General features: G+C 37.1%; 1 protein-coding gene across 6 annotated transcripts in view; it reads left to right on the top strand.

Annotated features, from left to right (window-relative positions):
* Positions 1 to 17,066, top strand: part of LOC125675565 (secretin receptor-like) — a 33,316-nt gene extending 16,250 nt beyond the window's left edge. For all 6 annotated transcript variants that reach the window (XM_056159396.1, XM_048913296.2, XM_048913297.2 and 3 more), the window contains 12 exons: positions 109 to 214; positions 4,222 to 4,332; positions 4,955 to 5,088; positions 5,437 to 5,531; positions 5,671 to 5,824; positions 8,281 to 8,437; positions 8,930 to 8,990; positions 13,676 to 13,748; positions 13,869 to 13,954; positions 15,584 to 15,722; positions 16,076 to 16,117; positions 16,509 to 17,066. In XM_056159396.1, the coding sequence (XP_056015371.1) occupies positions 109 to 214; positions 4,222 to 4,332; positions 4,955 to 5,088; positions 5,437 to 5,531; positions 5,671 to 5,824; positions 8,281 to 8,437; positions 8,930 to 8,990; positions 13,676 to 13,748; positions 13,869 to 13,954; positions 15,584 to 15,722; positions 16,076 to 16,117; positions 16,509 to 16,817 (1,467 nt within the window). In that variant the 3' untranslated portion in view covers positions 16,818 to 17,066. The remainder of the gene's footprint in view (positions 1 to 108; positions 215 to 4,221; positions 4,333 to 4,954; positions 5,089 to 5,436; positions 5,532 to 5,670; positions 5,825 to 8,280; positions 8,438 to 8,929; positions 8,991 to 13,675; positions 13,749 to 13,868; positions 13,955 to 15,583; positions 15,723 to 16,075; positions 16,118 to 16,508) is intronic.
* The last annotated feature ends 2,956 nt before the right edge of the window (positions 17,067 to 20,022 follow it).

Genomic DNA, 20,022 nt, shown 5'->3' with positions numbered 1-20,022 from the left:
ATTTGTGCCCGTTCACAGGTACATGCATTATCGCCCGGAAGTAAATTTGTGCCCATTCACAGGTACATGCATAAACATTTTACAATCTCTATTGCTCTTATTTTTCAGAAAATATACATCGCGAAGGTTCCACAAGAGCGACAACTAATAGTGATACTGGACGCCATGAGAGCTTGCTTAAACTCCACATATCAGACAAAGCCGACCTTAACAGGTATATCAAATAGTTATATAGACGTAACAAAGCTTAAACTCCACATATCAGCCACCCCAGACCTTAACAGGTACAGTAAATAGTTTTATAGATCTAACAAAGCTTAAACTCCATATATCAGCCACCCCAGACCTTAACAGGTACGGTAAATAGTTATATAGACATAGCAAGGCATACAATGTACCCACCGCTTAACAACACAGAGTCATAGAAACATGATAGCAAGATACGCCCTCCGCTTCAATGATGTTCTTGTATTACAAAAGCACCATTTACAATTTTTCTTGACTTTCTAAACGCAGTCTGGACGTTCAATTCTAGTTGGCGTTTTGACGATTAAATAAAAAAGAAATAACGTGCCCACAGTCTGCATACCGTAGTAGCTGCCTGTATATGCATAGTTTGTACACTGTAACAAATTCGTATATTCTGCTCAATTTACCATCTTCCTATCTCGTATCAAACACTGTGCCAACTGTCTCCACCAACAGCCAAATCGCTTTTGCAAGAAAGCATTTCAGTGTACATCTCTAAATCATCTTCATTTTGTTCAATTCATTTTCCTTATTGCTCCATGTGTTCTATATCAACACATACTTTTGATAACGAAATTCAGAGAGAACCCAAACCTAGCCCTAACACTGTTTTTTTCTCCCATACAACTGTTCTTAATTGATTATTAACTAATTACAACACATGTAATCGCAATGCCATTTAGTTGACCTGAACATTCGAAAAACAAAAAAACAAAACCAATATTTTCATTCGCACGGTCAAACTATGATCACTTTGCGTAATTCATAATCCAAAAGACCCCAAACATCCTGGTAAATTTTGAAAGAAAATTATAGAATTAATTTTTTTTAAATGTCAAACCGGCATTCTTCTTTGTCAGTTGAGTAAAAATAATAACAAATTCAGTTTTATTTGAATGACCTTTATAACAAATTTACAGATTTCTCTGGATGACATCACCCGTCGTCGGACACCCACGGTCGGTCGCACTTTTTTCACCTCCCGTAGGACACAAAGCCGATATTTTCGCTGGAAGTTGTGTTCGTCCTCTCTATGCAATTGGTCATTTTACCATTCCATATTGCGATATTCAACCAATGAAAGAGCCCCCTATTTCCAGTGTTCAGGGACATGTCTTTTAAAGCAAAGATTTTGACTACGTTTAAGTTGGACAAGTTACAAAGCATTTAGCGAAATGCTTTACAACTTCTTTGTCAGTTTGTTTCAAAAATAATTTTATTAGAAATATAAACATACCTAACAACGCATCTCTTTCCTCCTTCATCTGGTCCACTTTCGTTACCATTAACTCGTTGAGTTTGCATACCCGATTCAATTTATTCGTACAAAGGTTGTACGCAAATGTTATGTCTGTTGGGTGAAACTTGAGGCACTCTTGAGCATAGCTATACTACTCATGTGAGGTTTTTGACAACAGACCACTGTAACCCTGACCTTTGATAGTTACACAACAAACCACACACACATGGGCTCCGCCATTACTGCTGATGCTTAGAGTTCCGAGAATACTTATTTACGGTGATTCCCATTGGTCCTCGATAGGTCACGTAAGGTCATGCATTTTAATGAGTTATACGACAATATCGGCGTTGTGTCCCACGGGAGGTAAAAGAAGTGCAGCCGACCGATGATTATCACCCTGTTTTATGATATAATCACTTTATTGTGTAAAACATGTACACGTACATAAAAATGGCATTGTATGGCGGTCTTCAAACACGCATATATCTAAATATTTCGATGGAGAATAACTTCTAAACAAAATTTTCTCGCAACTTAACTCCAAGGCATAAATATTTCCTTATATTAAAAAGTATATGCTGCCTCACACGATAGCAATTTTATACCCAAAAATGTTTGATGGTAGTAAATTATTCAAACAAGAAGATTCTTGACGTCTTATTCCTTAACAGATATAAGGATATATGGCCATAACAATGCTGATTTTATATTTTAGAGTCTGTGTATTCCATGTAAACTTCTCAATCAAACATGCTGGTTCTAATTTTCTTCTGATAGTTCATACAATTGAATCCAATAACACGAATATTTTGTTATCAGTTTGACGCCTACAAGGGACAGGGGCATTTGTCATTTCATTTTATATACAGCGGAAGTCTTGAAATTCCTAACACCTAGATTTATGATACTGAGAAAGAAATGATCATACAATGACGACGTGTTGATTTTCTGCGTTTAATGTTTTCCCAAACTTTAAATCAGAGGTAACCGATTTTATTCTCTATATGTATAATTTGACCCTCTCTAATTTCTGTTGCGTATCTTTGAAAACGACCAAGAATTCTAAGTATTATACAAACCCCAATAGTTATCATAATATGCATCATGGGGATGGGAAGAATTTGTAAATTAAACGATGTTCTTGTGATTGAAACGATGTCTCTCGGACACTATCGACACACCCTAAACTCCTTCTCCTCTGTCTATCGATACACCCTAAACTCCTCCTCTGTCTATCGACACACCCTAAACTCCTCCTCTGTCTATCGAAACACCCTAAACTCCTTCTCCTCTGTCTATCGACACACCCTAAACTCCTTCTACTCTGTCTATCGACACACCCTAAACTCCTTCTCCTCTGTCTATCGACACACCCTAAACTCCTTCTACTCTGTCTATCGACACACCCTAAACTCCTTCTACTCTGTCTATTGACACACCCTAAACTCCTTCTCCTCTGTCTATCGACACACCCTAAACTCCTTCTCCTCTGTTTATTGACACACCCTAAACTCCTTCTACTCTGTCTATCGACACACCCTAAACTCCTTCTACTCTGTCTATTGACACACCCTAAACTCCTCCTCCTCTGTCTATTGACACACCCTAAACTCCTTCTCCTCTGTCTATCGACACACCCTAAACTCCTTCTCCTCTGTCTATTGACACACCCTAAACTCCTCCTCCTCTGTCTTTCGACACACCCTAAACTCCTCCTCTGTCTATTGACACACCCTAAACTCCTTCTCCTGAATGAATATATTATCACTCATTGAACCATTATGTACTCTATGTAAACAGGACAAGTAGACGGTGGAAATAACCGTATTTTAGAATGTGAGAAATTATCAAATTATAGATGATAACATATTGTAACAACCATAATGCACTTGAATCGATGTCAAAACGAGATGCAAAATCACCGAAAAAAGTATATTTGTTTATCACAGAGATTTATGGACTAGTCTGTCCTCCGTGAATAAGGCTTGTTTTGTACGTATAACAGTGATCACTTTTTCTTCTTGTTTTCTTACAATTTCTCTCTGATCTGTACAGTATTTATTTTTAATTTATAACTTTTGGGTATTGTAATAGAGATATGATCTGTGTACAGAAACTAAACTGAACTAGAATACAGTCTGTTAAAATAAATCCCTGTTTCTAGAAATTACCACAGCAACGTAGATAGTGTTTTCCGTATAAAAGTTACCGAACCAGTGCTTTTTGTCAGTTTTATACCCAAGGCGCTAATTGTTAAAGCAACAGCCCATCCTATACATATCGTAGAGAAAATACCACGTTAGCTTCGTCAAATTTATGACGATTATCACGAGAACATTCGCAATACAACTCCGACATTTGAATCAGGAATGCTGGGATATTTGCGTAGGGATGGAGGGGAATGAACCCACTTAAAGAAAAACACTACAAACTTCGTCAATGATTTTCTTAGGGTGTGTTCTCTGTTTTAATTCTTAAATTAGTATCCTACTGTCAGGCTGTGTTGAAGTACATTTTTTGCTAGATGAATATTTTGAGAATAATTGTATTTCAGAAAATACAATTAAGGTCGTATGATACATGGAACTGACCACATTCTTGTCTTTGAGTATATCTTTGAGTATATCTTTGAGTATATCGTTGAGTATATCTTTGAGTATATCTTTGAGTATATCTTTGGAATGTCGAGTGTCGTGCACGTTTTCTGTAAAGACAGTTTCTACTTTCAGGTTTACATTGTCCCTTCGTGTTTGACAACATAATGTGTTGGCCGGAAACAGAAGCCGGGACAGTATTGGAACAGGCCTGTCCCGATTACATAAACAATTTTGATATACGAGGTACCATTATGTTATAACTCAATATTAGTTCCGATATATGAGGTACCATTATCTTATAACTCAATATTAGTTCCGATATACGAGGTACCATTATCTTATAACTCAATATTAGTTCCGATATACGAGGTACCATTATCTTATAACTCATTATTAGTTCCGATATACGAGGTACCATTATCTTATAACTCATTATTAGTTCCGATATACGAGGTACCATTATGTTATAACTCAATATCAGTTCCGATATACGAGGTACCATTGTTATAACTCATTATTAGTTCCGATATACGAGGTACCATTATGTTATAACTCAATATCAGTTCCGATATACGAGGTACCATTATGTTATAACTCAATATCAGTTCCGATATACGAGGTACCAAGTTCCGATATACAAGGTACCATTATGTTATAACTCAATATTAGTTCCGATATACGAGGTACCATTATCTTATAACTCAATATTAGTTCCGATATACGAGGTACCATTATCTTATAACTCAACAATAGTTCCATTTTAAAGAAACATTTTGGTTTTGATACATCTTTCCATGCATTTGAAAAACAGAATGTTTTAATAATAGGGCGGTCGTAAATTTTCAGTGATTTTTTTTTCTTGAAGGAAAGGCCCGTCGCGAGTGCTTACCGAATGGGGAATGGTATGTCAATCCTAGGACAAATCGAACGTGGACTGACTTTAATGAATGCACACAACTCCATGTAAAAGACCCGGGTGATGAATTTCTAATGCTAAAGGTTTGTACTTACGAAGTATACAAGTTTATGAAAATTTAACTCTATCGCAAAATTGACGCGTTTGATACATATCTATTTTATATCTAGCGGAAGTGTTCTAGCGAAAGTGATGGATATGATTTTCATGCAAATGTGTGATAGCTTTTGAATGGTGAAAGTTGCAAAATTGTAACAAAAGACATACCGTGTTGTATTCTAAAAACATCTCTTTGGAATCAAACACATTAACTACTTCGTCTCTGAAAGAGTTACGTTGTACGATCAGAGAGGTAAAGGATTTATCAATACCTGACCCATACAAATATCATCCATGACCTCATTTGATGCTGTGCTCTGATTTTTATACAGGATCATTTACCGACCATACGGCGGTTATACATGATTGGTTATTCAATTTCCCTGGCTGTCCTGAGCGTCGCCATTGTATTGATGTTACGATTCAGGTGAGAAAGAGTCATCTGTTTCAGTCTTTGATCTTAAGACAACGTCACGATTCTATTACTATTCTCTCCCTTTTCCCAATTTGACAGATGATGAGATCATATTGGATAGAAATAAGAATGGGTTTTCTTTTCGTTTCAGGAGATTACATTGTCAGAGAAACGCAATTCATATCAATTTATTCGTTTCGTTTGCTCTGCGATCTGTAATATGCCTGATCAAGGATATCTTTCATACTCCGGAGGGCAGCACAACCATTATCAATAACACCGTTACAATAACCTCCCTGGGATCGGTATGAGATATATGTTTTACTTCATGAAGTCAACGCCTTTATCATGCAGGTTTCGATCTGCCTCATATCTCATTGGCAGATGTTTAAGCATGCATTATATATGTTATGTGTTCACTTTTTAAAGGATTGTATGTCTAGTTTCTTTGATACATCAAAGCAATGCGGCATTTTATCATGGGATTTGAGGAATTCTGCTTTTAATGATAGAAGTATAACGAGGATAAATACACAAATGAGAATAAAACACAATTTCGAAAAAAAAATATGTTAGTAGTTTTCTGTGAAATAACAAACGGAAATTGCGAGTCATTACATGTATATACTTTTGGTATATATGCACCTGTATTTTATTGTAATGAGTAAAACTTAAAAATATCAAGTAATTAACTTGTCGAATTATCATTGTTCAAACTTATCATGAACTAGAGGAGTAATTTTGTTCGACAACGATATGCATGTACTTGTCCCAGGGCCACTGTACACAGTGAACCTCTCTAAAGAATAACGACAACCTCATCGTGTGGCCCAGAAACTAGTGCACGTCATATTCCATGCAAAAGCACGCCCCTTCCCGGACAATATTCTCTAGTTTACATTTCAACAAGGCTATGGTGACGTAATTGAATTCGCTTGTAACGATTTTAATTAGGCTGGGACCCTTCAGTGATCAAACCTGTGCGTTCGTCCGTTCATGCATTGACAATTATCCGGGCCTTTTGGTTATCCCTGCAACTGTTGCATTGAATTTGTACCAGCGCGTTACAGATCTAGTGTGAATATGGTCAACGTTGACATAGTTTTGAAAGATTGACCTCAAACTTGGCAAAAAATGCGAGAAAGCGGGGGTCCTTACCATCACAACGCTCTCCAGTTCTATTGTGTTGACCTTTCAGTTTGACGATTTCTGATTCATTACTCATTGATGAATAATAGGTCACTAAAATGATATATATTAAAGTAGTTTCAGTAAAGAACAAATAAACAATGTATAACTCCAGACGATATAGGAATAAGCTCTAGCGCTTTTAATACTCTGCACATCATTTGTGTTTCCTCTATACATAAAACATCTCGAAAATCGTTGACATTTTTCACTACAGTAACACAAATATGATAAGATATGTAATAATAAATAAAAATGAAGTAGAAGTATCAATTCCTATCTTTTTGCTATAAAAAGTTTCTAGTAATGATAATTAATCTAAAGAAAAACCAATAAAGGTATCATACAGATTACATTGATTCTTTAACTTCTGCCAATGCAAATTTAGTCCCATAGTTTTAAGGTTCTTTTCGTGCTTGTATGTAGTTCAACGGGGGACATATGCCATTACTGATTTATTTTCAGTAGAGGGAATAAGTGACATTTCACTACTCCGTTCATTCCACCGGGAATATAGTCCCCAATAAGTCAGATTACAAAATCCTGTTTTTAGTTGTTAAACGTTACAATTTACAAACAATACAGTCATGTATAGCTCCACGACCAATATCTTTTTGAACTGGAGACGGTTGGTCCACATCTTCTCCTCTGTTTTGATTCTGACAAGATGCTTATCCTTGCAATGTGCAGAAAGGAATGTAAATGTTTGGTGACGCGAAAGGACAGAGATCCCGTCATGCGTGGAAGCCAGGATATTTACATTTGGATAACGTTAGGAACAAACTATTTACGATAGAAAATGGAACAGTTTATTGAAGGATGATTAAGCAGAGTGAATTGTTTACCAGACAACGAAGTGAACGCTCTTTGCAATGTATGGCGGTGATGTAATGTATACAACAACAGGTTACGTAATGGTACACACTGCGTACGGACGTACGGACTTACTAACCCGATATGACTTTGTAGATGGTCAGTAACGACTTTATCTCCCGGTACTGGAGTAAACCTTGTACAGTTCCTACTTCATCTCTTACGTCACGGTTGCTGTAGCGCTATTCTTATTTAATAAAATGAAACACACCACGTGCCACTATAAATGTAATAAATCCTTATTATTTCAACATTATATCTTACAAATCCCTTGTAATATCCGTTCTTTATTAGACATTATCATTCTGTGTTCTTCTTGTCCTTTTGTTTTATGATTATTCACCATAAACGTAGAAATATCACCACACACGGCTTTTATCCAATGGAGAAATAGCTTTTGTAATGCAGAACAAAATTAGCATTGTTGATTATAATTGCTGATCAGCTGTTGTAATGCAGGGCAAAATTAACATTGCTGATCAGCTTTTGTAAAGCAAGGCAAGTTCAACGTTGTTTTTGTAACGTGGGGCAAAATCAGCTATTCTAATGCAGTACAAAATTAACAATGCTGATAAATTCTTTTTGGACAAATAAATTCCTGTGCATGGATACCAGTAATTCTGAATATGTCAAGTCTATTTCCAGATGATATGTTTGTACAGACTTTTCATATCTAAGATAGCAGGATATAATCTTTCAGAACTGGCCCTGTAAATTGGTGTTTTCCATATTCAACTACATCATCGTGGCAAACTATGTATGGATATTCATGGAGGGCTTCTATCTGCATAACATCATTTTCATCACCACCTTCAAGAAGAGCAAGCGTTTCTTTCTGTACATACTGTTCGGATGGTGTGAGTGTCACGCTTTTTATAAGATATAATGATAATGGGCTACCTGGATGCACGTGGAATTGTAGATTTTTATATTTTTGTTTCTTGGAAGCTTTTTGTATTTCAAAAACGATTGGTTTCATTCCATCGATATCGATCGCAATTACATTATTCTTAGTCAAAGAGTTTAGAAATAAGCAACCCTGTCCTTACACTAATAGGGTTGGTCATGAAAAAGAGGCTATTTAAGAGCTAGAAAATGGTTTTGTTAGCTAGGGTGTGGCATATGTTCTGAATGGTTTTACATAGGTATCCGTACTGGAATCAGATTTATGTTTATAAGATTACATTAAGTTAACGAATGATACAGAGAGTAAAAATTTCCGTTGTTCCATATTTTTACATTGCTGCATTAAAACCCGAGATATCTGGAGTGATTCGGGCGAAATAAATGAAAACACAAGCCTTATCTATATATGATGCCTATAGTGTATCGCTATTATTTTATTTCAGGTTCACCAGTGTTGTGTATAATCCCCTGGGTAATCGTCAGAAGAGTGTTGGAAGACACATTGTAAGTGAACATCATACGGGTAATCCTTAAAAGACACATTGTAATTGAACTTTATGCAAAAAAATCCTGAATTGGCTTGTTCTGTTAGGGGTCGTAGATGACCATAGAGATAGCCGTTACATTATTATTGCCCAAAATCATTGATGATCTTGAATTTATTCAGGGGAAGATTTTCAAAAGACAATATGGAAAATTTTCTGTTTTCGATACAATGTAAAACTTATACGGTACCAATTCTGATGCACCCGATGCGCATTTCAACAAATAATGTCTCTTCAGTGATGCTCAACCGAAATGTGTGAAATCCGAAATAACAATAAACTTGTAAGAGCTATTTTAGGGAAAAACAGAGTGCCAAAAAATGGAGTCATATTCGTCTAAGGATAAGAGTTATGCATGAGGGAGGTGATCCTTAATTTTGAAATGAATTTTTAAATTTTAACACAGCAATTAGATATACATCCGTATTTTCAAGCTAGTAACGAAGTCCTTAGCTACTGGGCTGTAGACAGTCTATCCTGTAAGAACGATTTCATGTTTTGGACGGAAACACTAAAATTCATCGTGTTAGACGTATAGCTTAAGTCAGAGTAATCTTGATTAGTCAGTGATGTATTATATCCGTACGTATATGCCGGTTGCTATGTTGAATATTTTAAAGGAACACACACAATTATACCGGTCGCTGCGTAAACCAATCAGAGGAGGTATTCCAATATTCTTTTTATGTAAAACTGACATTAATTAGTAAAATACTTATCAATACTCATGTCTTATGACTTAGGATTTAATACAGCAGATGGTTATAGAAAAACCTATTGCGTGTATGCTGATATCCAACGTTATACGATGTTGATTTCTGGGAACGATTTATAATTGAAAAACCCTATACACCAAACCTGAGAAAATAATGGAAAGTATCAGAACGCAGTAATTCACAAACACGCAACGAAATTACTTCGTCATTCCCCAAGATCGTAAATATTAGTTATGTTGCTGCAGCTTTTTGTTAATTGAAAACGTAGAGTTTTACCCTTGTGTTTAAAGATATGCCTTTTTTGCACGGATACGCAACTGTGACGAAAAAAACGACTACATTACGGTCAAATATCCAACATTTGTAGAATGTCTATCCTTTCTAATGGTTTCAAATGTCTACGCCCCTCCATTCACTCTACACTAGAGTTGGAGCTATTACTATGAAGTTAACCAGTCACGTAGCGTAGTGGTTAGAACATTTGCTCCGCAACCCCGTGAGGTCAAAGGTTCAACTCTGGATACCGGCGCTGTGTCTAACTTCTGACGTCGTGTCTAACTTCTGACGCCGTGTCTAACTTATGACGCTGTGTCTAACGTCTAACGCTGTGTCTAACGTCTGACGCTGTGTCTAACTTCTGACGCCGTTTCTAACTTCTGACGCTGTGTCTAACTTCTGACGCTGTGTCTAACTTCTGACGCTGTGTCTAACTTCTGACGCTGTGTCTAACTTCTGACGCTGTGTCTAACTTCTGACACTGTGTCTAATTTCTGACAATATATCTAACTTCTGACGTCGTGTCTAACTTCTGACGCTGTGTCTAACTTATGACGCTGTGTCTAACGTCTAACGCTGTGTCTAACGTCTGACGTAGTGTCTATCTTCTGACGCCGTGTCTAACTTCTGACGCTGTGTCTAACTTCTGACGCTGTGTCTAACTTCTGACGCCGTGTCTAACTTCTGACAATATATCTAACTTCTGACGCTATGACGCTGTATCTAACATCTGACGCTGTGTCTAACTTCTGACGCCGTGTCTAACTTCTGTCACCGTGTCTAACTTCTGACGCCGTGTCTAACTTCTGACAATATATCTAACTTCTGACAATATATCTAACGTCTGACGCTGTGTCTAACTTCTGACGCTGTGTCTAACTTCTGACACTGTGTCTAATTTCTGACAATATATCTAACTTCTGACGTCGTGTCTAACTTCTGACGATGTGTCTAACTTATGTCGCTGTGTCTAACGTCTAACGCTGTGTCTAACGTCTGACGCAGTGTCTATCTTCTGACGCCGTGTCTAACTTCTGACGCCGTGTCTAACTTCTGATGTCGTGTCTAACTTCTGACACCTAACTTCTGACGCCGTGTCTAACTTCTGACGCCGTGTTTAACTTCTGACGCATAACTTCTGACCCCGTGTCTAACTTCTGACGCCGTAATTTCTGACGCCGTGTCTAACTTCTGACGCTGTGTCTAACTTCTGACGCCGTGTCTAACTTCTGACGTTGTGTCTAACTTCTGACGCCGTGTCTAATTTCTGACGATATATCTAACTTCTGACGCCGTGTCTATCTTCTGACGCTGTATCTAACTTCTGACGCTGTGTCTAACTCCTGACGCTGTGCCTAACTTCTGACGCTTTATCTCACTTCTGACGCTGTATCTAACTTCCGACGCTGTATCTAACTTCTGACGCTGTGTCTAACTTTTCGCGCCATGTTTAACTTCTGACGCTGTGTCTAACTTCTGACGCTGTATCTAACTTCTGACGCTGTGTCTAACTCCTGACGCTGTGTCTAACTTCTGACGCTTTATCTAACTTCTGACGCTTTGTCTAACTTCTGACGCTTTATCTAACTTCTGATGCCGTGTCTAACTTTTGGTGGTATGTTTAACTTCTGACGCTGTGTCTAACTTCTGATGCTGTGTCTAGCTTCTGACGCTATGTCTAACTTCTGACGCTGTATCTAACTTCTGACGCCGTGTCTAACTTCTGACGCTGTGTCTAACTTCTGACGCTGTGTCTAACTTCTGACGCTTTATCTAATTTCTGACGCTTTGTCTAACTTCTGACGCCGTGTCTAACTTTTGGTGGCATGTTTAACTTCTGACGCTGTGTCTAACTTCTGACGCTGTGTCTAACTTCTGACGCTGTGTCTAACTTCCGGCACTGTCTAATTTCGGACGGTTAACGTTAACGTAACACCATTTTAACGAATACTTTTTTCATGAGTCTGAAGGTAAATACTGTTCCTTTGCCAAGAGCCTGGCTACAGAAGTGAAAGTTACAAGATTTTCGATATTAATAGAATCCTTCATTATTACGAGCGTGAGATTAGGAAATTCCACCGAGGGGACAAGATTCGCAGTCTAGGACGAGGCTTTGCCGAGTACTAGACAGTGAATCTTGTTCCAGAGGTGGAATTTTCCTATCCCACACGAGTAAATAATGAAGGATTATTTTTCTCACATTTTACCTACAGTTTAGTGCATAAAATTAGGAGCTTTGAGAAAATTCTAAATTATCAAAATCCTCGTTTGAACTTCGATGCAAAAGCTAACTGGATAGACAGAAAGAACATACCCGATATGGTTTTACACTGGAAGTGTAAACTAAAATTCCCAAGGTTGTCCACCAGAAAGTGTACTGCATTAAAATTTCAAGACAACAATGCAAAATATTTTTACTTCACCGTGTAACGTAAATCTTCACCGTGTAACGCAAATCATAGAAAATATATGACGTCCCAATCAAATGACGTCGCAGCAGTGTGATACAGAAAAATCTCACATGGTTGTCTCACATGGGTAAAGGCGATCTCACACTAGTGATAATGTGAGAGAAAAAATCTCACTGCCACGGGCGACTAACGTTTTACGTACCTAAATGTATTTGAATTTCCCACAAATATGTAAACAGAGGACAGTGTTTTTGTTCACTTTTGAAGGAAAAAGATGCATGTATTTTTTCTAAACTAAAATGTTGCCCAGTTGTTTTATTTATCAATATTTGTGACGTCACATATTTTTTAATAATGATTGAAGTTTTTGGGGGTTTTTTGTAGTTGAAACACATGTGCTAAACATGCCAATAAAAAAGTTTTCTTTAAATGGACAAACTTCTGGTGGGCTTTAGACGTTCGTGGCGGTCAAAGGATATTGTGTGTAACATCCGATTCATTGATTACATCCCTCTCGGAATGTTTACTCATATGGAGATGTCACCATTATCGGTGAAAGGCTGGAAAAAAACCCAGGCTATGCTCGGCGCCTACAGCCTTTGAGCAGGGAAGGATCTTTATCGTGACACACCTGCTGTGACACGGGACCTCGGTTTTTTTTTTGCGTTCTCATATAGTCGCCTCTTGCGGCAAGCAAGGGGTACTGGGGACCAATGATTATCCGGATCCCCACGAGAATGTAGTATTAGAAGCGTAAGATTAGAAGTGTAACATTAGCAGAGAATTTAAGTACAATCTAGTTCATTTGATTTGAAATATGTGACCGTGTACAGGAATTGTTTGAAAACAAAAATTAAAAGACCTTGGGAAGGTCACAAGTCACCTCACCAATAGCTAATTAAACTAATTAAAGGGTGAATTGTTTTGTCGAATGGGACCTCAAAACACAACCAAAAACCCAAATGAATTGATATTTAGCAGTAGCAATAAACAATATATTACTATTTAGTATTAGTAATTACCAATGAATTACTATTTAATAGTAGTATTACTATTTAATAGTAGTAATTGTCGATAAAGTAGTATCTAGTAAAATAAATATTGCGAAAAATCATTATCTATTAATCATAAAAACGAAAATTTCCTTGCTTTACGTGTTCCACGGATTGGTACAAAATAGAGAGCAAAATGTTAAGCACGAAAATAAATGATTTCTTACTAATGATTTTGTTTTATTGAAGGTGCTGGAGTACACACAGCGCGGAAAACAAATTCGTATGGATCATCAGAGGACCAATCGTAGTCACTATAGTGGTAAGCCCGGATGTAACAATCCAATTGATTACTATGTCACAATCTGGCAAACAGTCAGACGAATATAATCCATGAATGAAAGCAAAACTTTGAACTAACTTTAGTTTAATCTGTTTCCAGATAAACTTCTTATTCTTCTTGAACATCGTCCGGGTACTCTTTACAAAACTGACAGCGTTACACATGAGTGATCCTCATAGATATAGGTAAGTAGTATATATATAGATATAGGTAATTAATATATATATATATATATATATATATATATATATATATATATATATATAGATAGATAGATAGATAGATATATATATATATATATATATAGATATAGATAGATATAGGTAAGTATTGTATAGGTATAAAGTACTACATGGGTAAGTACTACATAAATTGGGTAATAATAGAAAAGAATATTTTGTAAGTACTATGATATATGTTTAGGTAAGTTCTAGTATCATGGACCTTTTTCAGTCACTGTCTTCACGCCCCTGAGTTCAGGCTATTTAATTACGCTGTATTAGAGAGTGGTTCCATTGACTGTCTTCACGCCCCTGACTACATTCCATGTCTTCACGTCATTTGATCACAGCGTACTAGAGGGTGGTTCCATTCACTGTCTTCACGCCCCTGACTTCTGGCTATTTAATCACGCTGTACTAAAGAGTGGTTCCATTGACTGTCTTCACGCCCCTGACTTCTGGCTATTTAATCACGCTGTACTAGTGAGTTGTTCCATTGACTGTCTTCACGCCCCTGACTTGCGCTTCGCGCAATACTAGAGAGTGGTTCCATTCACTGTCGTCACTCCCCTGACTACATTCCATGTCTTCACGTCATTTGATCACAGCGTGCTAGAGGGTGGTTCCATTCACTGTCTTCACGCCCCTAACTTCTGGCTATTTAATCACGCTGTACTAGAGAGTGGTTCCATTGACTGTCTTCACTCCCCTGACTTCAGTTTATTTGATCACAGCGTACTAGAGGGTGGTTCCATTCACTGTCTTCACGCCCCTGACTTCTGGCTATTTAATCACGCCGTACTAGCGAGTGGCTCCAATCACTTCATTCTAACTCTAGCACATTTACACGTAATGCTTCACTAAATCATGACTTTCTTCAATGTGATGAGGATGAGATCTATTATTGTGTGCTATTAAGTATTGAATGAGTAGCTGTTTTTGGTATGTGTTGAAAACAGTCAGAACGTTTGCTGAAGATCTAAATAATTTCTCTAAAACCACCTTCCGCCAAGATTCATAGTCCCCTCAAAAATTGTAAATAATTTCTGGCATGTATGGAACTATACTTACCAAAGAAAATGTATTCATGAAATGTAGAAAATGGCATGCAGAATGACAATACCTAAGGCCTTCCGAATAGAAAATCGGACGCTAGTTTTATAAGTGATGTCTGTCTACAGTTTGTGAAATCTAACTTTTTTATGCATCAATATCATGCTCAGTAGCGATTCTTTTGGATGACTGGTCAGAATCGGCATTTAACACTGTCATGGCTGTTGCACGGATATCGGATCCATTTGACAAATTGAATTACCAAAGAAATGCTCAAACGTAGTGTTGTTATGGCAACGCTGTTGATGTGCAAATTGAATAACGCTCGAGGCCGTGTTTTGAGAATTCGTATGCCCGCCTCTTGTTCATGATAGGAATGTATATCTTTTTCCAACATTTGTATAACTACAGTGTATGTGACATTCAAAATCTTACATGTATGAAGTATAGGAGTTCTGACTTCCAGTGAAAAATCTAAATGCATACAATTGAACAATTGAATATCAATCATGTCTAATGTTTCTGTTCTCCATTTTGTAGAAAACTGGCCCGCTCCACCTTGGTTCTGATACCTCTGTTCGGGGTCTACTACATGATTTCTGTAGTCATGCCTGAGTGCATGGACCCGGATGTAGAACTCATCTGGTTGTATACCGAAAGTAGCGTCAACTCTTTTCAGGTCGGTGAGAATTTAGGGCAATATGTGTATCTATGTAGGGCAATATGTGTATCTATGTAGGGCAATATGTGTATCTATGTAGGGCAATATGTGTATCTATGTAGGGCAATATGTGTATCTATGTACATGAAGATCATTATACTTAGGGTAATGTGTGTATCTATGTACATGGAGATCATTATACTTAGGGTAATGTGTATCTATGTAGGATAATATGTGTATCTATGTACATGAAGATCATTATACTTAGATACTCACACTGCATTTCAAATATTGACATACATGTACCTGTGTAGATTACAATCATTATTTCGTTATACTTACATTGATTCTTGGTTAACTCTCTATTTCAGGGCCTCATTGTTGCGATTTTATTTTGCTTCTGTAATGGCGAGGTAAGTGTCATTCTCTTAAAATCAGGATTGATAAAGGATGCTAAATTGGATGACGAGAAAGACGTTCATTTTTTCTATAAAACGTTAGAATATGTTTCTGGCAACGGTATAGCTAATTGGTTTCAATATGAAGTGTGTTAAAGGTGATTATAACTGATGATTAGTCTGTGTTACATATTAAAGGTGATTATAACTGTTGATTAGTCTGTGATATGTCTTTGGTATAAATGTTAATCAATAAACGGGAAGAAAAATAGCATTCGCTTCACACATGGAATGACCCGGGTCCGATTTGCGATTTTAACGCCATGTTATTATATATTACATAAGTTTTCATCAATCTATGGGTTTTTTTCCCATTTATTACTTGTGTTCTCCAAATATTACTCAGGTTCAACAGGAAATTCGGAAAAAGTGGACCCGCCGCTGGATGCTGCGTCGATTCAGCACGGTGTCTTCTAGGTCAACACGTACTCTGTCTCTGGGGTCCACGGGTTTTGTGAAAGACAAACCGATTCCTTCTGCCTTGTTCACTGATGTCACTATCAATGTAACCATTGACGACAGATTAAATGGTCACGTGGGATCAAAAGACATACAACCTGGGGACGGTATAATAAATAACAATATACTCAATGAAAAAACCCCGCCCACCAATGAGCAGGCCCCGCCCACCAGTGAGCAAGACACTCTGTTGTGAATGGCTTATAACCTCAGTTTTGTGCAGCTACCGAATGTTATCATAGTTTTTTTTTCATGCGCTACACGTGCGATGTGTAGACGAGTTATTTTCTTTGATATGATGTTGTTTCATTGTTGTTTTCATCCAAATCAAGCATGTGTGATATGTTTTTTTTAATCATATAATAAATACTATTTAACAGTTATTATATGAAATAGTATTGAAAATAAAACCAAGTATACTTGTGTATTAAACTGGAAACCTCAATATGATGTCAATTTTGATTTTTGCTATTGGGCGCTGGGAGGACTAGAAACATCATTATAGGATTGTTAATGATAGGTGCCATCATTGTAAATTTACTAACCTACCGTTATATTGCATCGGCAACCTCAAGCGAAGTCTCCACGTGAGTGACGGATTGAGGGACGTTAAACAACACACAACCGACCAGCCACCTCAAGCGACGTCTTCACGTGAGTGACGGATTGAGGGACGTTACACAATACACAACCGACCAGCCATCTCAAGCGACGTCTTCACGTGAGTGACGGATTGAGGGACGTTAAACAGCCACCTCAAGCGATCAGTGATATGCTTTACGTATATCAAAGTTGGGAATTAAATATTTTTAAAGGGGCATGGACCCGGTTGAGCTGAAAATTTTATTTTTCCATTTTTACTGTTTACTGTTCTTAACTAAAGTATTTCTTATGGTCAACCCAAATTTGAATATCAGTTAGTGAGCTACAACACTCGCAAGTCTTTGTCAATATGTAAACAAAGTACGTGTCATGTTTTTGTTTACATATAGATTGCTTGATAGAAAATAACATGTTTAAAACAAAATGTGATGTACTAAACACTAGATAATATTGCATTATGTTCAAGATTTAACTTGTAAATTGATAAATCATATTTAAACGAACTTTACTGGTATATATAGCATATATGTAAGCAAAAACAGGACATGAACCTTGTTTACATAACAAAGAATTGTGAGCTCTGTATCTCCCATGTGTCTCGACAACTGAGATTCAAATTTTTGCTGACCATTAGAAATACCTTCGTTAAGCATTTTTAGATATTAAAAATGGAAAAGTAAAATTTGAAAATTTTCAGCTCAAATCGTGTCCATGCCCCTTTTAAACTCCCGAAGGTCATCCCGCACTGTGCGCATGGATATAATGCATATGACCTAAGTGCGGGCCTCTTTACATCCTCGTTTTGTTTGAAATAACGTTTGTCATAGAAAACGTTCTCCAAACAACATGATCATATATTCAAATCTAAAACAGAAAACAAAGAGAGCTTATTTCAAATCATGGGCACTATATAGACAGATATGCTCGTTTTACAAAATGTCAGGAAAAGATATAAGCGGTATTCTCAGTATATATAAATATTTGTAAACGAGCATCGCACGCTAGGCACCGTGTGGGGTTAAAGTTTTACGACCTACCCAATAACACGCCTCGGTCTAGTCTCTGGATATAGTAAAGAAATAGTTAATGGATATCTAGAGACAATTTACCATCTGAATAACAGTCCTACTTAAATATCTATTACGTACATAACGAGAAGATTGTTGGATTAAGATTAATATTGGTGCTACAACAACTTAGATGAGGCGGGGAATCTGAATATTCCACAAGGAAATAACGCGAATGTGATGGTGCTCTCTCGATGCATAAAGACGTAAATGTTGTCATGAACACCCTTCATATAACAGACTAAATACACTGTTCGTTATCTTCACCTCTCACACAATGTCTCATTTGATTCACTTTCACCATACGTAGACAAATAATCGATTCCACATTATGTTCGCGCAAAATTTTTCTCCGTACCATTGAAAGTTTTGAGTATGTTATTTGAAGAGACTAAAACTAGTCCATGCTTAGACTTTTTAGCACCAAAATGCAGACTAAATCATTTGATTATGGATTGCTCATCACAGGCTCTTTAAACCAATAATACTCAGGGCCTCCGTCGCGTGGTCGAGTGGTTAGAGAATCGCGTTCAACATCACACGGCCTCTCACCTCTGTCGGCGCGGGTTCGAATCCCGCTCGCGCCGGTAAGTGAGAAAGTTTTCCAGTTTACTTTCGGAAGGTCGATGGTCTCTTCCCAGGTACATTGTATCTGGGTTCTCTCTTCCACCTAACTGAAAATTTGTTGAGTGTGGCGGACAAAATCAATCAATCAATCAATGAATTAAACCAATAATCCTTCTGTTCCTTACACTGAAATTCACAACAAAGAGAATAAATGCTGTCAACATGAGCATTGTTTTCGTCATAAAAAGTTCAGTCTTGCATTCCACCATATTTCAAGTTCCAGTAACTCCTGGTATTTCCTACAAGAATACGTCTGATATTGCATTCAAACTTTTTGATTAAACACACAGTGCCTAGATACTGACCATCTTATACAGAATCCACCAACATGTTCTTCTCTTTCAACTATATTCCAACTGGGCATGCCATTATTGGTGATGTCATCATAGTTGAAAAGATGAAACATAGATGCTAACTAACAAACCAACTCTAATTATGAATTCTTTATAGGAGTTATCAAATTGATCGCTGTTCGTTATTTTCACCTTTTCATATATAAATCTACCAAACCAATGTTAACTGCGCAAAATGTAGTGAAAGTAAACCAATATCAAATTAAAAAAACCCAGAGGAACTACTTTGATAAATGCAGTTTGTTTTTATGTTTTAAAAAAGTTCATCTCCCTGGAGTACATTATGTACTCTGATTGAATAGGAAGTCGCCTTTCGTAAACGTCTGGATTTTTATATCAAAGTCATCGATCTCTCGAATAAGGTTTTAAACATCGACGCCTCGTTTTGTGATAGGCATTAACAAATTCAAACATTGAGTTAGTCTGAGTCCCCAAAATAGGAAAATACACCATGAAAAAATGTACATTGTATTCTCAATGTGAGCGAAATATGAAACTACAACAAATAAGCCGAAGAATGAGATGCTTCGAACTCTAAAACCAGTTTTCAGTTAAATCTGATAACCCCCTTCTACAATCTCAGCTTACATCTGCTACAAACAGAATTCTGATCTTATTTTGCATTTGTGTAACGATTTTCGGTTATCATTTTATCATCTTAGGATCGAAAAGCGGACATTTTGAAAATTTACACGCTGCACTTCGCAGATCACCCTCGATGGACATCAACATGATTTACTGCATACTAGTG

This window comes from Ostrea edulis, chromosome 3 (assembly GCF_947568905.1).
Source record: "Ostrea edulis chromosome 3, xbOstEdul1.1, whole genome shotgun sequence".
Lineage (NCBI taxonomy): Eukaryota > Metazoa > Mollusca > Bivalvia > Ostreida > Ostreidae > Ostrea > Ostrea edulis.
The sequence above is the reverse complement of the archived record's forward strand: the minus strand, read 5'-3'. Positions and strand labels throughout refer to the sequence as shown.